Here is a 25,638-nt window from a genome sequence, read left to right on the forward strand (position 1 = left end):
TATTACGTAAGGTTTTCTTTTATTTAAAAGATCATTCACAAAATACCATATCCATAGATTTACTTTCTGTCATATAGTTGAATGTGTTAAGTGTTTGGAATTCCATTCTTACATTTAAAAGTCAACTGGATTGCCCAGAAGTTTAGATGAATTTGTTTTGTTCTTAGTCTTTTCCACATTGAAGATATAAGTAGGTCGTCTGAAAGCATCAGGTTTGATTACAACCACATAATGCATGTCTTTCTTAAGTTAAGCACTGGTGTTACACAAATGGTTCTTATTCCAGAGGCAAAGATGACAGGTGGAAGGAGAGAAGGGAGAGTTCTGTAAATTGCTGAGACCTCGTAAGAAGGACAGAGTAAGAGGAGCCAAGGATGCCAGCTAGTGACGAACTCCTGTCTGAGCATACTGCGCTGCGTGGGTCAGGACCCCCCAGCCCTCCAGTCATGCCAGTGGGGGTCTCTTTTTTCTAGGGCTCCAGCTGCTGGCTGCCCCCGAACTGCTTCGAATGGAACAGCTGGGACCCAGGTGCTAAGGAATTTAATTTGTCCACACATGGGTGTTCAAGCTCAAAAGCTACTGCCTAGCCCCTAGCCCTGTGGACATGGTATGTGGGAACAATAAACTTTGTCCCAAAGATGAGACCCAGCAACTTATAGCCACCTACCAATTATTTTAAGGTTCTTGATAGCGCTGCATAGTAAAATTCTCAATTCATCAAGTGAAACAGTAAAGTGCCAGATTCTAGGCCCATTTTCATTATAAAATTAAGGGATGGTGGGAAGCACAATATCTTATTGTTATACTAGGGAACAGATAAACGCAAGGGACAGACGCAGAACACACAGATAATGGGGATTTGGAAAAAGCAATGTCTACACTATAAAGTTAGCCCAGCACAGCTTTACTGCCACCACCCTCACCCCCAACCGTGAGTCCCTGTCCCCCAAAGCACCTGTGCCCAGCAGAAAGGAAACCAGCAGCAGGCAGTTCACTACATCCAGCAGCCAGAGGAGCCTCTGACGCAGCTGGTGAAGGAGGGGACCAGTTCGGACAGTGCTGAAAAGCAGTAATAAATGTGTGGACACGGTAGTGCATTCACTGATCTCCCATGTAAACTCCCTACTGACATTTCCCATCACCCTTTAGGGTTCACTGTTTGGAATTTGAGCCAAATATATTCTGCTCTAGTAATCCATTGGGAGAGGGGGCAACAGAGACAGGACTACCTATAAATAGGGATGGAAGGAATTCGAAAACAAGGTGCCTCAAAATCTGTATGTTGATCAAGGCTGAATAAAAAGAAGATATATCCACCTTGTGACCCTTTTTTTTTGGGGGGGGGGAAGCCACAGAAATACAGAACTCAACATGCAGGTCAGAAGCACTGAGGAAATCAAAGGAAGTGACTGGAGTCTGGCCAGTGTGTTTAAAGAAAGAAGAGAAAGCAAAGGAGAAAAATGAAGCAGCACCTATACCCAAAGACCTCCCACACCGTGGCTGCCTTTGTCCCTCTAGAGAAACTCATGTGCTGGAAGGAAACAAGGAGCAAGAAGGAAAAAAGACACAAGGAAAATGGGGGAAGGAGTGGCAGGAAAAAAAAAGAACGCACGAAACAGGCACTAGATACAGCAAAGCCAAGAATGTACTAAAAACCACTTGTTAACTGCTGACATGCACTCACAAGCTCTGTTTCCTTTGTAAGAAAGGAGGACAAAGGTCAGGCGCAGGAATGGTAACTGTAGGACTGCCAGTCCAGGGGGCTAGCCAGGCTGCGTTCTCGCTCTAACTGCCCCTACACCCCATTCCCTCCCAACCGAGAGCTCATTCTTGCTCCTTGTGAACAACTTCCTCTCTGGGCCGGGCTCCACCGAAGATAGCAGAGTTGGGATTGGCTACTTGATTGAGGGGCGTTGCAACTGTTCGAGGTTTAAGCTGGAGCCGTGGTCTCTGTGCTCTTTCCTCTGGGGGGAAAAACAAGGTTTTTAAAGAATGGTTCCCATTCCCCACTGGGCAAAATGACCAAACTGATGCCGATCCCTACAGCCCAGCCCAATTTCTAAAAATTAACAGCCTGGAAAAACTGCTCCATCCCTAGATACATTAATAAAAGTAAACTTATTATTTAAGACTAAGGGTAGTGTCCACGGCCTAAGAAGGTATTATGAAAAGGTACCCTCCATTTGCAAGTTGTCACCATACCTTCTGTTGGTTCTCTGAAATCCATGTTGGACCCTCGAAGGGGAGGGCCATCTCTGAAACGACTCCCCATTGGAGGGCCCGTTCGCCGGTCACCTGGACGACTCCCTCCCCTGCCACCTAAGAAGTCGTCCCTGAAACCTGAAGAAAAAAGATGACACTGAATTACTTTTTAAACTGTCTCGAAGTGGGTTATATTATCTTGAGTAGGTTGTTTCTGACTTAAAAAACGTTAAGTTCTTTCGTTTGTCCAGCATCTGAAGTTCTTCCCAAATATAGTGCATTGAAAATGAGTCCAAATGTGAATCTGCTTGGTAATTTCAATGCTAACAGATTTTTAAAATAAAAAAGAATCTTAGCAGAGAAAAATAAAATAAGCTGCTTAAATTCTTAGCTTGCAGTAAAAGTGGGAAACAGTATGAGGCTCTATTTCAATATGGTTTAAAACAACATGAAAATCCTCAAAGCACATTTTATTGTTTTCTATTATAAATCTATATAGTTATTAAGAAGATAAACCTGAAACTTAGAAGTTACAATTTAGAATGCAAAAATCACAAGAAAAAACTAGATGCAAAGACAAAATAAAAACTCAAAGTCACCTCTGGGTGACACTCCCCACTTTCCCTGTTCCTGCCGGGTTCAGCGTGGATCACTCTAAAAGCAAAGCACCTGCGTGGCAAACAAAGCAGTGATCCGGGTTAGGCCCACTCCCTGGGGGGGCATGCTGAGGGGAGCGGAGCACCGCACACCCAACCTTCTCTCACCTCCTCTGGTTGCAATGGGGTTTTCTCCATTCATTTGTGTATCTGCTAAAACAATTACCAACAGAAGTAAAATGCATCTCCATTTATAAGTGTTAAGAGTAAGTAACCGGGAGAACCAAGATGGCAGCGTAGGTAGACACACTGTGCCTCCTCGCACAACCAGAAATGACAGAAAATCGAACGGCAAGGAAGCCCGACACCAAGGAAATAAAAAATAAACATTCATTCAGACCGGTAGGAGGGGCGGAGACGGGCACCGGGGCGGAGAGGACTCGCGTGGCAGTGGCAGGACCGAGACTGGCGGAGTGTGGGACAAACGGGGCAGGCAGTCTGACCACTAGCAGACCCTGCGGCCCCACACTCGCGCAGATAAACCGAGAGGGCCGGACTCAGAGTGGCAGAGAACGGGGCAGGCAGAGCAGTGGGTAGCACCCCGCAGCCCCACATTCGCGCACAGATAAACTAGACAAACGACAGGGAGCGAAGCAGACCACGCAACCCAGGGCTCCAGCTCAGGGAAATAAAGCCTCAAACCTCTGATTGAAAAGGCCCGTGGGGGTTGGGGCGGCAGCAGGAGAGACTCCCAGCCTCACAGGAGAGGTCGTTGGAGAGACCCACAGGGGCCTAGAGTGTGCACAAGCCCACTCACTCGAGAACCAGCACCAGAGGGGCCCAATTTGATTGTGGGCAGCGGAGTGAAAAATTGAAATCCGGAGGAGAGTGGAGCGGGCGCCATTGCTCCCACTCGACCCCTCCCCCACGTACAGCTTCACAGGGCAGCGACCAGCATTACCCCGCCCCGGTGAACACCTAAGGCTCCGCCCCTTAAAGTAACAGACGCGCCAAGACAAACAAAAAAAGGCCAAAATGACAGAACACTTCAAAGCTCCAGAAAAAATACAACTAAGCGAGGAAGAGATAGCCAACCTATCGGACGCACAGTTCAAAACACTGGTTATCAAGACGCTCACAGAATTGGTTGAACCTGTTTGAAAACCGGATGAAAAAATGAAGCCTATGCTAAGAGAAACAAAGGAAAATGTACAGGGAACCAATAGTGATAAGAAGGAAACTGGGACTCAAATCAATGGTGTGGACCAGAAGGAAGAAAGAAACATCCAACCAGAAAAGAATGAAGAAACAAGAATTCGGAAAAGTGAGGAGAGGCTTAGGAACCTCCAGGACATCTTGAAACGTTCCAACATCCGAATTATAGGGGTGCCAGAAGGAGAAGAGGAAGAACAAAAAGTTGAAAACTTATTTGAACAAATAATGAAGGAGAACTTCCCTGATCTGGCAAAGGACATAGACTTCCAGGAAGTCCAGGAAGCTCAGAGAGTCCCAAAGAAGCTGGACCCAAGGAGGAACACACCAAGGCACATCATAATTACATTACCCAAGCTTAAACGCAAGGACCTACATCCAAGATTACTGTATCCAGCAAAGCTATCATTTAGAATGGAAGGGAAGATAAACTGCTTCTCAGATAAGGTCAAGTTAAAGAAGTTCATCATCACCAAGCCCTTATTATATGAAATGTTAAAGGGAGTTACCTAAAAAAAAGATAAAAAATAGAACAGTAAAAATGACAGCAAACTCACAGTTATTAACGACCACACATAAAACAAAAACAAGAGCAAACTAGGCAAACAACTAGAACAGGAACAGAACCATAGAGATGGAGATCACATGGAGGGTTGTCAATAGGGGAGTGGGAGGGGGAGAGGGGGGGAAAGGTACAGAGAATAAGTAGCATAGATGATAGGTGAAAATAGACAGGGGGAGGGTAAGAATAGTGTAGGAAATGTAGAAGCCAAAGAACTTATAAGTATGACCCATGGACATGAACTATAGGGGGGCAATGTGGGAGGGAGGGGGTGGGCAGGATGGAGTGGAGTGGGGGGGGGGGAAATGGGACAACTGTAATAGCATAATCAATAAATATATTAGAAGGAAAAAAAAAAAAGAGTAAGTTACACCCTGGCTGGTGTAGTTCAGTGGATTGAGAGCTGGCCCGTGAACCAGAAGGTTGCAGGTTCAATTCCTGGTCAGGGCACAAGCCTGTAGGCCAGGTCTCCAGTAGGGGGCATGTGAGAGGCAACCAATCCATGTGTCTCTGGCACATCGATGTCTCTTTCACTCTTTCTCCCTCCTTTCCCCTCTCTCTAAAAATTAGAAGTCACAACTGTCATCAGTGTGTAGAATAAAGAGTATTTTCTCAATTGACTTTGAGAAGCTTAGGCTTTAGTTTTGTATTTAAGAGAAAGTCCTTCAGTTATGGGGGTTTAAGCTAAGTAACCTCTTAGCAATATAGCCTACTAAAATTAAAGTTCCAGTAAAAATATAGGAAATAAGATTGTAATTAAACAAATTTGTTCATGCTCCCAAAGCTGACTTTTTCTCACTCTAAGAATGGTGCCAATGCCCAAAGCTTTGTAGAAATGTGTCTTTGAGAGCTGAGACAGAGGCATATTCTTCTTCTAGAGTTATTCCCATTATTCAAAGATTTCATTTTTACAAATTCTACCCACTTGCTAAAATTTACTTGTAAGCCCCAAATCAACACTTTTGGTGCTTTTTCTGCCGTGCAGATATGCCCCGAGCAGTTACTGACTGGGTTGCCTGACGCGCCTGCTCTCAGCTAAGGCAAACTCTGCCTTGTTTCAGCTCATAATGTAAAGGGACCCTTTTTACGATCTGTCTAGTGCTGGGGTTTTTTTTTTTTTGCTCTTGTATTTTTTTTGTGTTGGTGATTTCTTTTTAAAATGGCCCCTGAACAGTACTGAAGAACTTGTAGTATTCCCTAAGCACAAGAAAGCTGTGAAGTGACTTAGGGGGAAAGTATACATTTGATAAGCTTCATTCAGGGAAGAGTTACAATGCTGTTGGCTTTGAGTTCAACGTTAACGAATCAACCATGCATATTAAACAAGGCATCTTTAAACAGGTAAGGCACACATAAGGCAAGTTCGTGCTGACAGTTTGGCTGACAAAACGCAGTGATCAGAGGCTTGAAGGACCCTGACCGTGTGATTTCCCTGGGAGCAGTGGGTCAGCATTTGCTAATTCGGTGCTCTCAGTGACTCTACAGAACCTGACTACTGCACAGATGGAGGGTCCACTCCATCTGCAGTGGTGGTACTTCTCCTGTTCTTTACGGGTGGCAAGGATTTTGGAAATATATCAAGTTATTTAAAAACCCAGTCCAGAGACTGAGTTGAACGATACCAATTCTAATAAAACAAGCAATAAAGACAATTCTAAAAGGATTTAGACCAAACAGGAACACTGCTTTGAGGGAAAACACACTGGGATGCATATAGTCCAGTCAAGTGTAAGATTCTTCAGTCTTTGAACCTGACATTCCCCAAACCAATCCAAACTGTGATGTGGACCTTTCCATTGAGTATGCAAATTACTTTCTCCAGATGAGATCTAAGTAATTTTAGCTGCCAGTTCAGCAGAAACCCATCAGCTCACACCCACACCGACAAGGCAGAAAAGCACAACTGCTACGGGCCACACGGTGAGACACGCACAGCAGGGAAAACCGCGCACATCACCGCTAACAGCTTCGTTTCAAAATACGGTGAGAGCGGTGGGAAGATTATGGGAGAAAAGCAAGGCTAGTATTAACAAGTATCTTTTAATCAATCTGATGAGATTTCTAGGAGGTACACTATTCATAAGAATCTTCTGAGTTTCCTTTACAAAGTTTAGTTTAACACACTGGCTATTTCTAGTGGTGGAACTTTTAAATTTTTACTTGCTCTTTAATAAGGCTTGATATTTTTTTACAAGCATGTACCATTAAAAAATAGCATCATTCTTCTAAAGAGTAAAGAAGACCCATTTTCATGAACGACGTACACGCGCAGGCGCTACCCTGCCACGTGGGCACTTCCCCAGAACACTGCAGCCCACAGTGAAGCTGTGGGTGGCAAGGCATCGTCTGGCTGTGTTCACGGTACGTCTCTGCTTCAGAGTAAAAGCGCAAGCTAAGTCAACAGCAGAAAGGCATTAGTTACTTAACTCCCACAGTTCCAGAGCTGTGAGCTCACTGTGCTATTCCCAAACTACCAGGGAACGCACAACTGACAGGTCAAAGGCCACTGCTTAGTAAGCCACTAACTGCTGTACCTCGACTGGCCTTGAGAAGACATTTGTTGCATGTTGCAATCAGAGACTAGCTTATACATAAAATTACAGGTTTATTGGATTATACTGTACTTTTATGAATAAGCTCATTTCTGACTGGCTATAGGACTTTAAAAATTAAATTATTCAACAGATATAAACTGTCATCTGTTTAGCTAAAGCAGTACTGGAAATAAATTTTAAAACTTTTTAAGACTCATGAGACATTCTGCACCAGTTTCACCATACTTACCCATTACTTTATACGGAGTTTTGTTTTGATGGGGATAAGGTGACAGGGTGGGTGTGCTGATGTTCTCATACATTGGAGATTACAGAAATAACCTCAAGTTCATAGGAAAGAAAACCCTTTCAAAAATTTCCTACCTTTCTGTTGTAACTGACAGGTTTACTACATATATGACTTAAAAAAAAATAAGTAACTAAGATGAAGAAATGTTTAAGAGATCTTTCAAAGCAGAGGGCAAACTGGCCTCTTGATTTGAGCCAAGGAAGCACCTACTTGCCTGCCTTGGCCGGTGAGAAACGCGAAGGCAGAGCGGGTGGCACCCAGCATGAAGGGATGAGTTCCTCACCTCTCGGGGAAGAGACAGGTCACCAGACTTACCGTCTCAGAGGGAGCCACCAGAAACCACAGTTGCAAGGGGTTTTCTACGTTTCTAGAACCTCCATACTATCTCTAGAAGTAACTGTATTTCTATGTGCGCCGCACACATAAGAGCCCCAAGGAGTTTCTTTGGGCGAGACCCTGAGAAAAAATTGCTGCACGCCTGGGCACCTTTCGGGAAAGTTTCACTCGTCAGAGAAACTAAAGTAGTAGTCCAGCCAGGCCGGCTACTCACAGGAAATGTACAACAGCACCAAGGCCATTGAAAAAGGTTAAGTGGCGATACTTTAAATACTGATACCGGAATTGAAGTCATCCCGGGACTCCCATCCACCTCTAGATTCTCGAGAGCCACCCATTCCTGAGGATACACAAAAAAGAGTAAAGTTGAGGTTGGATCATTACCCTGCTGCACAAACATGGAAAAATTCACTGGGGTGATATATAACTCATGGGATGGGAAGTTCAACAAAATTAGAGGTTTTGCTGCCAACAGGAAAAATAAAAACAACCCCAGGCTTGCAGAAGCATCATCCACTCTAAGACTTTATTTTTGTAAAAAGCTCGCAAAAACCTATCGCACCTACAAGACAAGAGTTCTAGCAGTGACCTTCCGGAGTTGCAACCAGTACGTTTTATGTTCAGTTTTAGAAGAACCAATCACCTCTGTCATCTGGTCCACCTTTCCTGAATCCAAAGCCACCTTTATCTTGTTTTCTGCCTTCTGCAATGTCCACACGAAGTGACCGATCACCCAACAGCTAATGACAAGGGAAAACAGCATCAGTATTTGCAAGAAAAAAGCCCAACTACTAACATGACAGAGAAAACGTGAACATACTTACTGCACCATCGTATGTCAAGGCTTCCTTAAGGGAGTCCACCTCGTCAAACTCTACATAGCAGAATCCTGTAAGAGAGAACGGACTCCATTTCCTTGAGAAGTCAGGGTCACAAATACGGGGGGGGGGGGGGGGGGGGGGGAGGTGTCCCTATTTGCACAATCTGCCCACATCGGAACTGCACTTTCGCTGCATCTAGATGCCTGCAGACTAGTAAGTAGATCCTGAATTTCAGTAAGTAGGACTTGATTGGCATTCCTCCCCCTCAGTTATATTTTATCAGAAAGCACCAACAAAACAGGCGTTAAAATAGCAGCTGTGTTTTTATAAAGCTTTCTTCTGTGTTTTAACCATAATATTAAAACCTTTCTTGGATCACTGCAGAGTTGTCGGTTCTGATTTCTGAATGACTTTTATATAATTTAACTGGGGTTTTAGGACAGATTTCAAAGTCAGTAACGACATGCTCTGAAGGAGAGGCTGAGTACCTACCACCATGCAGGCAGTTGGTATGAAAACCTCTGATGAGCATTTCCCCGTATGTGCAACACTCTTGCCCGCGTGTCCCCAGAGCCTACATCTGGGTTGAGTGCTCTCCTTGCCCCAATATATTCACACCGCACATGTACACCCCACTCCTGCCCGAGTGTCCTCATCCTATGTGATGATTATACGTTACTTCCAAAGCCCACGACACTGCAAGTGCTTCGAAGGCCTGGCTCCAAGCTTTTCCTGTTCACCACCTGCTCAGTAAGTACTTACACAAAAAATGCAGGGCTTGGCTGGACAATGTCCCCTGCTCTCCCCACCCCCACCTTATTCCCTACGTGGACTTAATGTTGAGAGGAACTGAGAAAACCACTCTGAAGTTCAAAGAGACAACACAGCCCAGCCACACATCTGACACCCTGGAGCTGCTGAAACTGAAGACGATCCTCTACGAAACAAAGTCTAAAACCGCTGCTGCTACTCACTCGGCCGAAATGGCTTCATCTACACGTTTGGACCCTAAATGTGAATTCCTAATGTTTGTTAGCAAGCAAACTGGGTGGAACTTACACAAGTTTAGTCAATATATTTGTTTGTATTGTTTGACCACTTGATAACAAGGCTTCAGGTTCTAAAGTCAAAAGCTGTCAAAAAGATAAAAAAACGCCACTACACACAGAACCACTCAGATGACAACACCTTGCGCCCTGCAGGACACACTTCACTGCTGGGCTTACTTCCCCTCAGGCAACCTCGAGAGCTAGAGGATGATGTCATTCGACTCTTCCTGCTCACTCCTCCTCTGCTCAAGTGCCCTGAAGATGCTAATCTACAGACACTATCTGAATTTTGAGCCAACCCTCTCCCAAACACATACTCTGAAGTCACAAATGTATAGCGATAACTTATTAGGTTATCTTTTGGATTTTATAATGAATAACTGAATTATAGGAAAACTACCAAGAAAAAAAGCACGAATTGGCTAAGGTGAAATATACTTGAAAAGTCCTCAGATTTGTATGCTCACATCTAGTCCCTGCTCTCCACGTTAACTCCTTCACTGCCACACAAGGACTGCTCTGTAAGTCAGGCAAACAGCAGGTTTACTTGGGTATGTGCCATATGCTTCTAGACGATGGGTAAAACATTTCCCCCTAAGGAGAACTGAGGGCCTATGAGTTAAAGTGCTATGTTTATTTTAGATTGAATACTTGGACCCTAAGCAAACCTTTAAAACACTCATAATTAAAGCCCTCTAGTTCACTAACACATTCTGGTTGAGACCTCCCCCTTTACAATAATGTACAGTAAGAGCGTCCCCCAAACTCACCTTTGAATTTGTCTGTGTCTTTGTCTCGGACTAGCCGTACACTCCTTATGCTGAGATCCTTAAAGATAGCATCTATGTCGCCCTGAACTGTATTAAAAGGGAGATTTCCTACGTATGCTGTGTAGGGGGGCTCTGTGGGCAGCTCCTTCTGGCTACGGGAACCATGGCCACCAGCACTGCCGCGGGACCTAGGAAATGAAACAGACAGAATTCAAGTCTGCCCATGGGTTCCAGTCCCAGATCAGGAATAATAAAAATGCCTCCCAGCTAGCTACAGCACCCAGGTGAAACACTCCTCCTTGATGTATCGTATCTTTACCTGGAAATTATGAGTATTCTAAATATCATTTTATGAAAAAGGTGCCTGCTTTTTAGTGACAGAAATGTCTACAGAATCATAGACTCTATGTAAACATACATTTCTCTGAAAAATCAAATCCCAATTTAACATGTGCTCCTAATGGTTCTCTCATATTCACTTAGAATCAGCATCTGCAAAGTGTTTACTTCCTAAAACCTGAACAAGTGCTTCCCGCGCACTCAATACTACTAATGCATACATCAACTGACTGTCCAGAATCACTGTGTTGAACTCAGGAGGAAATACTGAAGCTGCCAAAGTTTAATGTATTAACAGTACAACTGTTTTCTTGCTATTAATCTGGTTATGGATAATAACACTATAGAAATTCTAGATTTCGTGTAGCAAGTACTATGTATGTACTACTCCCCATCCCCCATGCAATACTTCACTGGGCTCTCAAATACTCATACGTGGTGCCTATTACTCATCCATTTAAACCTCAATGCCACTTCCTCAGATGTAACAAGAGTGGTGTACTTGTCCTTGGTTACAGAGCTAAAAAGTGGCAAAGGCAGGACCTTGATTATGCTTCATCACTACTAATTTGCAGAGGTATCAGTTTAAATCCCAGCTCTGCTACTTACTAGCCATATGATCTTTAATAAGCTCACTTTCTCTAAACATTTATTTATTTGTGAAGTTAGGTTAACATTAATTAAGACCCTGAATTATTAATAACAAATATAAGGTGCTTCACATACTGCCTAACCGACAATATGTATGTACAGAGTAACGAGTAGTATTCACTGCCACCTACAACCTGAGGTTAAAAATGTTTTACAGATGAGTAAGTGGGACCATCTGCCCAAGCCCAAAGAACGTACACCACCAAGAGTGAACCCGAATGTGACTGGACTCTGGGTGATAATGACGTTTTCAACGCACAGGCTCACTGACTGCAGCAAACTGCCACTACTCTGCCAGCAGGGGAGGCCGTGCACGTGCCAAGGGCAGGGCATATACAGGACTCTGTCAGTTCTGTTTAGTTTGGCCGTCAATCTAAAAGTGCTCTAAAAACTTCTATTTCAATGAATGAATGAATGAATGAATGGGAAGGGGAGCTATTCTTTACATCAATAAGAATGTTAGCTAATAAATGTTGAAGGAATCATCACTACTGTGCGATGTGGTTAGCAGGAACCGATTTAGGCCAGGCCCATAGACAGATGCCAAAACCACTGATAAACTGTTTTTTTGGGAACAAGGTATTCATTCACACAGTCTTAAATCATCACCCCATTGATTATTAATCTCAGGGGAGAAAAAAGTTCTTTCTCAAATGCAAAAACCTGGCAGTCACCGCCTTAACCAGGTAATTGAACTTGGTACCACTAATAATGGAACAAGCTTTCATTATATTATATGCCTTCTATATTGGTGCAGATTCTTCAAATATGTGAGTCAGGAAAGACAAAAAAGGCAGAGTCTCATAATGAAATATGAAAACCAATGCTATGGAGCTGGCTGGTGTGGCACAGTCCATTGAGCATTGGGCCTGTGAACCAAAAGGTCACAGGTTCGATTCCCAGTCAGGGCACATGCCTGGGTTGTGGGCCGGGTCCCCAGTTGGGGGGTCATTTGAGAGGCACTGATCCATGTTTCTCTCCTTCTCTTCCCTCTTAAATAAATAAATCTTAAAAAAAAAGATAAAAGTGCCCCCAATGGTATGTGTGGTGTTTGGATCCTGAAATAAACAGCTTTAAAAGAAAAAGCAGATGGAGAAATTTGAATATGGCACATAATGATTTTTGTATCAATGTTAAATTTCTTATGAGTGACAACTGGCATCGCAGTCAATAGAATGCCCTGTTCTCAAGAGACTTAATGTAGTCAGGGGTGAAGTGTCGAGACAGGCAACATTTGCTGCATTTTCTTTCTTTTTTGTTAAAAAAGATTTTATTTATTTATTTTTAGAGAGAGGGGAGGGAAGGAGGGAGGGAGAGAAACATCAACGTGTGGTTGCCTCTCATGTGCCCCCTGCCCCCCCCCCCCCGCCCCTGGGGACCTGGCCCACAACCCAGGCATGTGCCCTGACTGGGAATCGAACTGGCAACCCTTTGGTTTGGAGGCCTGTGCTCAATCCACTGAGCCACACCAGCCAGGGCTATTTACTGTATTTTCAAAGAGTTAGGCATGAAAGACATATAAGCATGTGTGTGTGTGTGTGTGTGTGTGTGTGTGTGTGTGTATACACACACACATAAAACAAATGTGAAACTTGTTAAAAATCTATCAGAGCCCATTGTGTCATTCCTTCAACTTTACTGTAGATTTGAAAAATTTTCAAAATAAAATGTTTGCAGAACACTGGAGAGAAAAAATGAAAAAGGGAGGTATTGTTTCTTTTAAAAGAAATATTTAAAATAAATGAAATCTTATCACAACAAAGATCTGCTCAAAGTCATCCTTTTTGCAGGGGAAATATGAGTATTAGTCTTGGAAAGCAACCTGATCGCCACAGATTGCTAGAAATATCATGAAAGAAATTCCACACCTTCCTTGAGATAAATTCCAGGTAAATATTTGGTAATAAATATCATTCTTTAAAAAAATATTTTTACTTACTGATTTTGGAGAGGGAGGCAAAGGGGAAGAGAGAGAAACATCAATTTGTTTCCCACTTATTTATGCACTCATTGGTGGATTCTTGCATGTGTCCCGACTGGGGATTGAACCCATAACTGTGGTGTATGGGGATAACGCTCAAATCAACTGAGCTACCTGGCCAGGGCTAAATATCATTCTTTAAGCAGATTTTTCTGAAGCAGAAGAACCAAGCCACAGTGTAATACTTAGAGGGTAAAAAAATTTAAGTTTAATGACTCAGAATTCTGCTACTTCCCAATAGGAAGTATTAAGTATTATTCTGCATTCTGTTGTAAGAACACCAGAAAAACAGGTTTGTAAGTGAATTGTATCCCACTTCCCCCTATCTAAAGCTTAGCAAATGTGACTCGTTTTTGCATTTGTAACACTACTGATAGTACACAACTATTACTATCTCAATAACCATAAAACCTAAACGATTCTCAGTAAGATACTCTTCAGAACTGGATACTGAATATATACATATATATAAGCATACACAAAAAAAATGTCAAAGTGGAGAATGAATAATAATAAACACTTTAAATTAATTCACGCAACATTCATTAAATATCTTGATGGAAAACAGTCCCTGGCCTTCAAGCAGCTCACAACTGAGTAGCACCCATAAACCACAAATACCTGTGTGCACATGTGTGTATGTCTATGCACGTGTGCACATATATAGTAAATTATTCTATTATTGATAGAGTCTGTGACTTTAAGCAAAACAACACACACCAAAGCCAATTTTACCGTAGGCTAATGAATATAAACCAAGAGTTAAGTTCCTATAGCATCACGTTGTTGTTAAGAAACTGTGTTGAATGAAATGAAGTCGTTTGAGGACCTGTTGTACAACATATGCAAAAACCAAAAATCCACAATGGTTTTTAAAAATTTAAGGTAAAGGGGAAGATAAAGAGATGATAAATTCCATGTGTGTGAGTGATGCATCAGGAAATGGAGGTAGGAAGGCTTGCTGAAGGGCATATTAAATGTATACATGAGAACTCATGGAGGGTGTTCCATGTAGAACTGAAGAGACGGGGTCAGATGACCTCTGAGTACAGGGAACCAGGAGAGCTTTCGTAAGGACTGCCACTGCCTAGGTGAATGGGTAGTAAGATGAGGGGGCACCAATGAGAGTGTAATTGGCTAAAAATCCAGCTTTGGGAAGACAGAAGAACCCCATTTCAGGAAAGCGGTATTTTAAGAGCTAGAGATGTGGAAACAGGTGAAATAACCCAAATCCAACAATTTGCTCATTTCACCCTAGTATCACAAAACCATCAGTGGCTTAACACTCCAGACCGATGATTTTCAACTGGTGTGCCTCAAGGATTTTTAAAGCATGCAATATCTGACTATTTAGTCAGGGACACCAACCTCTTTATCACTCAGGTTGTCTACCCCCCCCCAAAAGGCCACCGCCCACAAAACAACAGCCACCCAGGTGTGAATGAATCAAAATTATTCCTATTTTTGCCCTGACCAGTGTGGCTCAGTTGACTGGGCGTCATTCTGCAAAGAAAAGGTTGCTGCTTCAATTCCTGGCCAGTGGATTGGGTTCCAGGCTGGGCTGCGCACAAGACACAACCAATAGATGTCTCTCTCTCTCTTTCTCTCTCCCTTCCCTCTCTCTAAAAATAAATATTTTAGTCGTGGCTGGTGTGGCTCAGTGGACTGAGTGCCAGCCTGCGAACCGAAGGGTCGCTGGTTGATTCCCAGTCAGGGCACATGCCTGTGGGGCAGGCCAGGTCCCCAGCTGGGGGAATGAGAGACAACCGATTGATGTATCTCTCGTGCACATCAGTGTTTCTCTCCCCCCACCCGCAAAATAAATAAATAAATAAAATGTTTTTAAAAATAGTTTAAAAATACCTATTTTTTATGAGATCAGCAAAAAATCTACTTTTTGGTGTGCAGAATTTCGGTAATTAGTTCATGTGTGTCACGAGATAAAAGGCTGAAAACTGCTGCTCTAACCACTTCCAAGAATTACTGACGCCCGCCTAAATAATACCCTACCTGCCGCAGCCAGTTTTACAGGGTTTAAGCACTTTGAGGCTTTTCACTGAGCAGTGCGCCGAGACCCTGCAGGGCAGCCCAAGTGGAGCCATCTGGGGAGGCTTCGACTCACCCGCTCTAGCATTTACGAAGCACCTAGTGTGCCAGCACCCGAGTGACAGATCCCCACGAGTGCACATACACGTAACGAAATACACATTCTGTTATCGACCAAATAGGAAAACCCAGTGTCAGAAAATTCTGTGAGCTAATGCAAGTTTAGAGGGGGTCATTAACTAAACAAACAAGCTGTATTACATGAAAGCACTTCCTAAAACAGGTTAAAAACAACACAGAAAAGACTCACTCGAGACCTTAGTTTGGTGTAGGGCATCTTCCAAATCACCTCTGTACCTCAAGTTTCCTTGTCTGTTATATTTTAATTCTTTATTTTTGAAAGAAGTTTAAAACTGACCATAAAAACACTTCATAAATACTGATGGCTTTATAAAAGTTTAACGAAACTCCTGCGTGTCAGAGGAAGACTGACCCGCGGGAGGTCGCACTGCCCCTGCAGCAGCAGGGGGCTGCACCACCAGCAGCGGATGTGTGTAAACCAGAAAACAGATGACGGAAGCGGCAGGCCCAGGCAGGCCCTCCTCCCCATTCAGAACGGACCCCCGAAGGTCTGTGCGGCAAACTCCCAGGCCACACCGTCACACTACTGAGCAACCATCCTCCCTGCTCATTATCCCTTCCTACCGTCCCTTGGGGGACAGTTCATTGCTTTTTAAAACATGTGACTCTCCTGACCAGTGTGGCTCAGTTGCTTGGGCACTGTCTGGCAACCCAAACGGTTGTAGGTTAGATTCCCAGCCAGCGCACAAGCCTGGGTAGCGGGCCAGGCCACCAGTGGAGGGTATGTGAGAGGCAGCCGATCCTGATGTTTCTCTCCCACATCAGTCCTGATGTTTTTCTCCCTCCCTCCCCCATTTTTAAAAATAAATAAATAAAATCTTAAAAACAAAATACATGTGATGGTTAAGGTAATAAATTGCACCTCCAGAATTACAAAATCCAACTTTGACCAAAACACTTTACAGACAAATCACTTCTCTTCACTCCCATCAACTAAATATCTTAAATGTCCATGAAGTATAGAGTGCAGTGTAACAAACCTAAACCTAAGCTTCTGCCCTCATGGAGCTTATAATTCAACCGAGGGGGGTGTCCAGGCATCCGGGAAGAGGAAACCCCGTCCCAAGCAAAGGACTGCAGAAGATTCAGGAGACAGCAATGACAGCTGTCACTGAAGAGTGGAACAACAGGGACTTGGACTCTACTTTCCAGAGAGTGGACAGAGAGAGCACTGAACTCTTAACAAGATGGCAACGTGTGAATAAGCAAAGATATGTAGGAGTGAAAGGAGGCTGAAGGGCGACCATAAGAAAAAATAGAGCGACCATAAGAAAAAATATAAAGAGTAGAAATTACTAGGCTGGGCCCTGGCTGGTGTGGCTCAGGTGGCTGGGTGTCGTTCCGCGGAGTGCCAGGTGATTCCCAGTCAGGGCACATGCCTGGGTTTCAAGTTCAGTCCCCCATCTGGGCGAGTGTGAGAAGCAACTGATCGATGTTTCTCTCTCTCTTTTTCTCTCTCCCTCCCCCCCGTCTCCAAAAACAAATAAATCTTATAAAGGAAAAAATTAAATGCTTAACACTTACTTCCAAAGTATTTATAAAAGTTAATGAAAAATGAAGGACATACACTAACTTCTGGGAAAAAAAATTCTAAAGATTTCTAGGTGCATTAGAAACTAACTGTATACTAATTATACTAACTATATACTAACTAATTAAGCACCGTTGCTGCCAAGCTTAAAACTTCAAGACCAATGCTAAGAAACCAAGAACTATTAACCCCTCTTTGGTATTTGGACCATTTTTACCTCTAGGTGATAACCAGATAGTTTCCTTAGCGCTGATCAACAACCCTGCTCCTTCATGTGACACCCAGAAACACTTATTAGTAATCATCGTCTGGCATGTAGATCCTACATAAAATCACAGTAAGACTGTCGTTAGAAGAGTAAAATACAAGGAAGCAGAAACAACCCAGTGAGTATGCTTAAAAGAAAAAAAAAAGAATGGTCAAAATGTGTAACCCAGTTCCTAGATAATAATCAAAACAAGGTTAAGCTCTCAAAAGCCCAGCCCTTATTTCATTTATACTACCCACGATTATCTTCCATTAGTAACATATACTAGTTCTAATCACTGAACCAACGTTGATACATTAACTAAGGTTCAGTTTATTCAGATTTCTTTAGTTTTTACCTAGTGTCCTTTTTTTCTGTTCCAAGATCCCATCAACGACGCCACGTGGATTTTAGTTGCAGCTTTTTAAAAAACTAGCTCAACGCAACTTGGATTAAGGTACTTTACTTCCAAGCAGATCTTCCTCTAAGTATATTCATTTTCCAAGGCCTTTAATCAGCACTCAAAATTAAATCCCTTCATCTTGACAACTGTCATTTACTACAGAATGTGCATGGAAGCCTCTGGAAGTTTCTGGTAAGCACCGGGGGCAGGGCAGTATCTGTGGTGAATTCTTCAATATACCCTATTTCAAGGAGCTCTTTTCTGCTGTGAATGAGATTCTAATAATTTAATCCCATCTGTATGACAAGAAAAAGCCTTGCAGGAAAATGCAAGGTAGTTCTAAGGCAGGAATTCAGTCTTGTACACACTGCTTTATCTCCAGGACTTTGTATTATCTGATACGTCCCAAAGGTGGAAGCAATGAAGTCACAGGCCTAACAACTGTTTTAGCATTGCAAATAACTTCTCTCACCAACATGGGTATTCTTACTCAGAAAAAAAAATTTTGAATACACCAGAGGGTTCCACATATTTATTTATTTTAATTTAATTTTCTTCCTATGTTTTATTTATTTATTTGTAGAGAGAGGGGAAGGGAGGGAGAAACAGAGGTGGAGAAACAGAGGCAGAGAAACAGTGATTAGTTGCCTCTCTCACACCTGCAACCAGGGACCCAACCTGCAACCCAGGCATGTGCCCTGACTGGGAATTGAACTGGTGACCTTTTGGTTCACAAACTAGCACTCAATCCACTGAGCCACACCAGCCAGGGTGGGGTTCCATGTATTTAGATGACATCCCCGATTAGCTACACTTAAGTGTTTTTCAAAAAACTTTTTGGCTGTGACCAACACCGACAAATACATTTTACATCACGACTTAATGCACACATACCTACACGCCTGCACATTAACAATACAAATAAAAGCTCAGTAAAATATACTGAGTTAGTGTGTATCTGTATTTCATCTTCAAAAATGCGCCTCACGACCCAATAAATTAATTCCATCATCTACCAACAGGACACAGCAGGCAGCCTGTAGGCCTTGTTTTAATTTAGATGAACACTGAACACCAGGGGGCTTCTCATTTACATGCTCTTTTAGGGAATTTTCTTACTAGGCAAAAGGCATCTATTATCATATATTAAAGCTTTGTATTCCCACACATTAATGAAAGCAAATAAATGAGTTATCAATTTACTTCATATGAGTTACTCAATCCAAAAGTCCCAGATTTTCCAAAGGAAATGAAATCTTAAATCTCAGATCTATTTACTGGCCCTCAGAGAATACTGCCACAAAAAAACACTTGTGTCAGAGCTACAGTGTAAACTATTTCTATGGATTAGTTCTGAACTTTATAGGCCAAGAATTCTTTTCTCCCTAAATTAGAATGCTTATTATTTGCTTTGACATTCTACAAACCAGCTCCAATTAATTTTAAATGAAACTTCAGTTTTTCATTCAATGTTGTATTTCATATGATCAACAAATAAATTACACTACAATTTGTATTTAAAAATTTTTATTTAGATAACTACAAAATGCTATAGAAAGACTACCATTTAAAATCTAGAGTTCAAAGGCATTCAGTAAGAGAGCCTTTCTTTTTAAAAATTTTTATTTATGGATCTGAGAGGGAAGAGGTAACTGGAGGGAGAGAGAGACATCGATTTGTTGTTCCACTCATTCATGCATGCATTAGTTGACTCTTGTACATGCCCCGACTGGGGATCAAACCTGCAACCTTAGCTTATTGCAGGGCCTTTTCTTCATGTAACATTTGAAAAACCAAAAATCCAAGTTACTTGTATAAAAAAAAAGTATTAAAATGAATACTTAACACTAATAATTATGTATGCCAATATCGAATTTATTTTAATTTATACTTACTTCACACATAATTACAAGAATTTTATGTATTAAAAGTACCTGGAAAAAAGCTATACATTCCCCCTTTACAAACAAATAGCCAAGAAAACTAGAGGAACCTACCAATTAAGATATTTGGAAGGCAGAAAAATCAAATGCAATGTACAAATCCTGTCTGGTCCTGACCCCAATAAATCAGCTGCACATCAAACTATATGAGCTAAGCCCTGGTCAGTGTGGCTCGGTTGGTTGGGCCTCGTCCTTCAGAGCCAAGGGTTGCAGGTTCGGTGCCGGGTGGAGGCGTGTACAAGATGCATGTTTCTTTCCGTCTGTTTCTCACTCTCTTCCCCCCTCTCTAATAAATAAATAAAATCTTTTTAAAACAGAAGCTATCAGAGAAATCTAAATATTTAGTGATCTGTTGCATTAAGTTTTCATGTGATACTGTAGTCATTTTTAAAGGTTATTTAATTTATTTACTTTTTTATTTTAGAGGAGGAAGGGAAGAAGAAAGAGAGGGAGAGAAATATCCACAAGAGAAACAGCGATCAGTTGCCTTTTGTATGCGCTCTGACCAAGGATGGAACCTGCAACCCAGGCACACAGCCACACCTGGAATTGAACCAGTGACTTTTTGCTTTGCAGGATGACGGCCAACCAACTGAGTCACACCGGTTAAAGCACCAAACTGAATTACTACTCATGGCTCACTTGCAGTATTTAAAGGGGGGGGGAGGGAGGGAGGGAGCCAGGTTCAATAAAGAATGTCCTTAATAAAGCAGTAAAAATTATTAATTTTATTAAATTGTGACATTTTTTATATCGAATGTTATGAAATGGGGAACAAAGCATTTCTGCTGCTTACAGAAGTACAATGGTTATCTCCAGGAAAAGCCCTCATGTACATGAGTTACAAGGTGAACTAGCCATTCTTTTTATGAAACCACGTTTTTACCTGAGAGAACTGACGAAGGGCTCATTCAGATTTGGATATTTGGCAGACATTCTTGAAGTCAGCCTGGTCTCGGCCAGGTAGCTCAGCTGGTTAGAGCATCATCCCCATATGCTGGGGTTGCAGGTTCACGCCCTGCTCAGGGCACATACAGAGAGCAACCAATGAAAATGCACAAACAGGTGGAACCACAGATCGATTATTCCCCCCCCCCAAACAAAATAAACAAATAAAGCGAGCCTGTCACAAACAACTATAACAGTATCTGTAGCCAATGATAAAATGCAGGCTTTCAAGCCAAAAAAAAAAAAAAAAAGAATTTTACGAAAGTTGTATTCATCAATGTAAGCTTGACGGACTCCCAATACCTGAAATTTTTCAGATGAAATTAACAGTGATAGTAAATAAACATGATTTTTGATACTATGTAATGAAATGTGTCAATATTTGGAAGAGCTGCATAACTCAGTCTATTGGTATCTCCCAAATGACCACTGTGTGTCATGTCATTCAAAATATTAAGACAGACTGAAGGATTTTAATGTAACAGTATGAAAAGTCTATCGATGAAGTTTCAGATTATACACTGCAACTAACCTTATGTAAACTACCACTTGTTGAGTTTTGGTATAATACAATAGCAAATAAGAATATCCACAATTACCTGAAAGGGCTATTAAAATACTCCCTTTTCTAACTACTTATCTGTGTAAGGCTAGAGGGTACGGCATGTACCTTTGTTCATGTACCTATGCCAACCAAAACCTATCTCAGAAGCAGGTATGAGAAACCGGCTGTTTTCTATTAAGCCAGATATTCAAAAGACTCCAAAAATGCAACCGATTCATCACAGAAGAATGTGTGCAGAACAAGGGAGACCAGAACATCTCCATCTACTCTATACTGGAGTAAAACGCTCAACTGGAGGTGTCATATTTTCAATGGAGTATCCACGTGTTGGAATACATCCAAAGGACCCATCCAAAAGAAACCCAGAAACTGTGACATGGGGAAAACTTGAAAGAACACGCAATTTTAAAAGCTGACTTTGATGAAAAGGACAAGAGGCAGGGCAGGCTCTCTAGCCCAACTCAGTTTCTCAGGGGAAGCTGAAAACTGGAAGATGGAATCTGATTTTGGACTGACCGCCCCCCCCCCCCCCCCCCCCCGCAAACATTCTGCTTTGGATGTTCTAAACTTCTGGGAAGACTAAAATTATGTCAGGTCTTCCCAGAATACTGTTAATTTCCAACGGAAATATGAATTTAAAAAACATGCTAAGAAACTTTTGAGAAATCCCAGAGGCCTTTATATTAAACATTTCAACCATAAATTCTGTAACAAACCAATAATTTCAAAGAACGAATTACTTAGTGCTCATTTTATAATACTTATGAACAGATTTCTCTTACTTGGATTTAAAAATAGAGCCAGTTAAACAAAAACTTCCCCCCCTCTACTAACCACGAAGGAAATATTTTAAGAATTAAAAAATGATAAACCAATAGCTACCAATAACTAAGCATTTCTATGTACTAGATACTGTGCTGTGCACTTTAGATATATCTCATTTAATATTCCCTACAGCCCCACAGAGAAGTTTCCATCTCACATGTGGGGGAAATGAGGCTCAGAGAGGCGAAGGACCTTGCTCCACATCACACAGCTAATACATGGCTGAACTGACATGCAAGCTCTGGTCTCCCTGACTCTGAAGCCAGGGCTTTTGCCTGAACTGTCTCCCAGATAACTTCTTGATAAAACCAAGTATTTGTGATTGTAACACTTTCCACAGAGGGTGATTTGGAATCAAGCACTGGGAGACTGGGGAGTGAAGAGAAGGATGACAATAAACCCAAACAACTTGCCAATTCAAAGGTAAACAGCATTTTAAAATAAGTGTTTCAGTACCTTTACAGATCCTGCTGTCAGTGAAAATAGCTACTGTTATTATACACTGCTTTCCTTCCAGTTTTAAGTTAAAGTATGCTTAAAAATTTAGACAGATATGCCAGGCTTATGTCCTACAAGACTCAAAAGTTTAGAATTCTAACCCCCTTAATTGGAAACAGATAAAGAATACTTTAATTTGGAAGTTTAATCAATTTTTAGCAGGTACCACTCCAGCAACCTCAATTCTTTAATCCGCACCCTAGGACATTTTCATTGCTTTTGAGAGACGGGAACTGGGGTGGGGGTGCGGGGAGCAGAGACAGAGAAACATTGCTTTCTTGTACGTGCCCCTCCTGGGGACTGAACCTGCAACCTGCATTTGCATCCTGACCTGGAATTGAACCCGCAACCTTTTGGTCTACTGGTCGACGATGCTCCAACCGAGCCACGCTGGCCGGGGCAGCAACCTCAATTCTCACTAACTCCAAGTTCCAACCCAATTTTCAGGATTGATGGTTTTAGGTTAAACACTCAAAAGGCTTTATTGCAGTCAAGGATGTAACATCAGCATTACTCTCCACTTTATCGACAATGGCAAACAAAAAACTGGAACCTCAGAACAATTTAGCAAATGATAACAAAATACATTCAAGTTCTGGTACAATGAACTCTTGATAATTTGGAATTTTGTTTTGTCTTCCTTTCTGAGCAACAGTGTGGTCTCTGGTTCTCTCCTTGGTTGCTGGGGCCACGCCTCTATAGGCTGGGAAAATAAAGCAGTTCAGCACTGCTTCCCTACAACAGAACTGGTTTATTACATTTGGCTATACAACAACCTTATGGGGAATGTGTAATTATAAAAACCAAGTTTTTAGATTACGACTGTACATTTCAAACTTGAATTCTTCTCACCTGTGACCCAAGTGGTTTAGAGTTGAGGCATCTTATCTAGCTAAGGTGTTTTAGGCTAGAGGGAAGGCGCCTTACTTACAAGAATACCAAACAAAGCAACATGAGACTGGCTTTCTATAGGTGGTATAACCTTCTATGATGCTTAAGCATTGTACTCGAACATAAGCAAATAGCACCAAGACATTTTGGTGTGAATATACTTCAAATAACAATTAAAATTATCTTAAAAAGTATCCAGTCAACTATTCTACCACCTTGCTAAGTGCCAGAGATCACAGTAACATAAAATAACCGACTCTTGGGAAAAGGAAAGCTTCGGCACAGACCACAACACGGCAAGTCTGGTCCGCTGCGAAGTTTCCGGACCCACTCCAGACACTATCTGAATGAACACACAAATTCACCCACAGGTTTTAAAGAACCTGAGCCATATTTCCTATTTACTTTTACACGAATAAGAAGTTAAATGGAAAATTTCAAGGTCAGGTGTAGATAAGTTTAACAGTAAAGGGACTTTTTATTAGGAAGCTTAGATGATATAGAGCGCTAGCTACTGTTCTCTCCTACCAGTTTTTGGAGTACATATGAGCAAATGGCTAACATTTTCATTTGTATTCTGATATCTGAAATGGTATGCTAAGAGAATTTTACTTCTGATCACTTCAAGTCACTCCAACTGTCAAAACTGACATCCACTGAAAGTCTAACTTGAACACCTCAAGTCACCAGAAAAGCTGGCAAATCTGTGAAAAGGAGGAATTTTAAAAAAATCCCCAGGCTCAGGATACGACTTATAGCAGTCCCAAACCAACTAAAAACCCTTGGGTCTGCCTTACACTGAACTGCTCTGTTTTAAGAGTAGGTTCACTGGGTACTTCTAAATGAATGGAGAGAAAAAAATCCTAGTTATTAAACTTCAAGTACAAATCCGATGTCTAGAAACCTACCCCAGAGGCAACATTATTTCACATGTCATCCGACATCTATTTCTTTTTTATTAGCAAATAAAATATTCTTTGAAATAACAGGTGGCTCCACTTCCATGTTATAGCGTCATGAATGATATTGGGTACACTCCCAAACCCAAACAAGCCTCTGAGCCATTCCCAAGCCAAGGAATTAAAAGATCATTCTTCACCTAACAAAGATACTTTTGGGACTGAAACCCAGGAGACTGGACACCTCAGTAGGTACTATTGTGGTGTTATCCTGGGAAACTAATCTTTTCGTAAAAGCACACAAAGGCCAAGTGTGTCCTTGACAAATAGCAAGATGTTTATGGCCTATCTTCTAAATTCTGTATGAGGTAACTTGTATTAAAAAAAAGTAATCCAGTGCGGATTCTTGGAACTAAACACCATAAGCTTTCTATTCACTAGTCAAAGACCTTTCTTTTAAACAGGGCACCTCAATTATATACAGTCTGTATATGGCCGGAATTAGCACCTTGTCAATAAAGCACTCTAGCCCAAGAAATAAAAACCGTTCTGATGTATTTGTTTTGGTTGGTCTCCCCACTTCCGACGTAAACCGGACCATTCCCGGGCTCCAGTTACCAAATCCCTGCCTCACACTTAGGGGAAGTGGATCGTCCCTCTCCCGGCCTCCCGACCTTACCCAGTCGGCTGGCCTCCCGGCGAAAACGGTCAGGGCGCCTGCTGCGCAAGCAAACAGGAGGGTCGAAGCGGGGGCCAGGCCCCAACCCAAGCGGGGCAGGCCGTGGCCCCGACCCCAGGCTGCAGCAGAGACCCATGCTGGGTCTGCCATACTGGGGGATGGGGTTGGAAGCGGGAGCTCGTCTTCCCGGGCGCTCAGTGCTGCTACCGCCTGGCTCTGAGGCTGAGAAAGGGGGAAGACGAAACGTCGTCTTCGGCAGAGCCAGGGATCCGCCCTGCGATCAAGACCCCAGTAGCCTAACTGCCCCCTCCCCGAGCGCGCCATTTCCAGGCCCCAGCCCTCCAGGAGCCTCTTCCAGGCCTCTGCCGACCCAGCCCAGACCCTACCTCTCGCCGCCCTGGGTTCAGAACGGGGAGGCCGCCACCCTGGGGTCCCCGACTCCGCCCGTCCCCCGCTCCCGGCTAAAGTCCGTGCACCGCCGCCTCACCCTCTGCCGCCGCCGAAGCTGCTGTAGGCCCGATCGTCGTAGGTATCGAAGTCCGCCATTTGCCGTCTCCGCTCCGAGAGGAACCAGGGTGAGCGAGGAAGGACCCCGCAATATAACTCCCCCCTCCCCGCTGCCGGGGCTGTCCGCAGCGACGCCTGATCGCAAATTGCAT

The 25,638-nt window shown here is 42.6% G+C and overlaps 1 protein-coding gene across 2 annotated transcripts; it reads right to left on the reverse strand.

The window, feature by feature from the left end:
- Positions 1 to 25,624, reverse strand: EIF4H (eukaryotic translation initiation factor 4H). 2 transcript variants are annotated; one of them, XM_024571380.3, is made up of 7 exons: positions 25,467 to 25,624; positions 10,393 to 10,580; positions 8,577 to 8,641; positions 8,396 to 8,492; positions 8,033 to 8,092; positions 2,203 to 2,340; positions 1 to 1,964 (listed from the first exon to the last, which is right to left on the reverse strand). In XM_024571380.3, the coding sequence occupies exons 1-7, from the start codon at positions 25,523 to 25,525 to the stop codon at positions 1,825 to 1,827; spliced, it is 747 nt and encodes a 248-aa protein (XP_024427148.1). In that variant the 5' UTR covers positions 25,526 to 25,624; the 3' UTR covers positions 1 to 1,824. The 2 variants fall into 2 exon arrangements, with proteins under 2 accessions (XP_024427148.1, XP_053786001.1); XM_053930026.2 differs by lacking the exon at positions 8,033 to 8,092 and having other exon boundaries at positions 25,467 to 25,548.
- Positions 25,625 to 25,638: the final 14 nt, after the last annotated feature.

The sequence above is a fragment of the Desmodus rotundus genome, chromosome 1 (assembly GCF_022682495.2).
Source record: "Desmodus rotundus isolate HL8 chromosome 1, HLdesRot8A.1, whole genome shotgun sequence".
Classification (NCBI taxonomy): domain Eukaryota; kingdom Metazoa; phylum Chordata; class Mammalia; order Chiroptera; family Phyllostomidae; genus Desmodus; species Desmodus rotundus.

Coding starts and splice junctions, on each gene's coding strand:
- EIF4H (XM_024571380.3), bottom strand. CDS start 25,525: ATGGCGGACTTCGATACCTACGACGATCGGGCCTACAGCAGCTTCGGC. Junction 2,341..8,032: donor CCGGGATGACTTCAATTCCG/GTATCAGTATTT, acceptor TTTTTTCTTCAG/GTTTCAGGGACGACTTCTTA. Junction 1,965..2,202: donor TTTCAGAGAACCAACAGAAG/GTATGGTGACAA, acceptor TTTTCCCCCCAG/AGGAAAGAGCACAGAGACCA.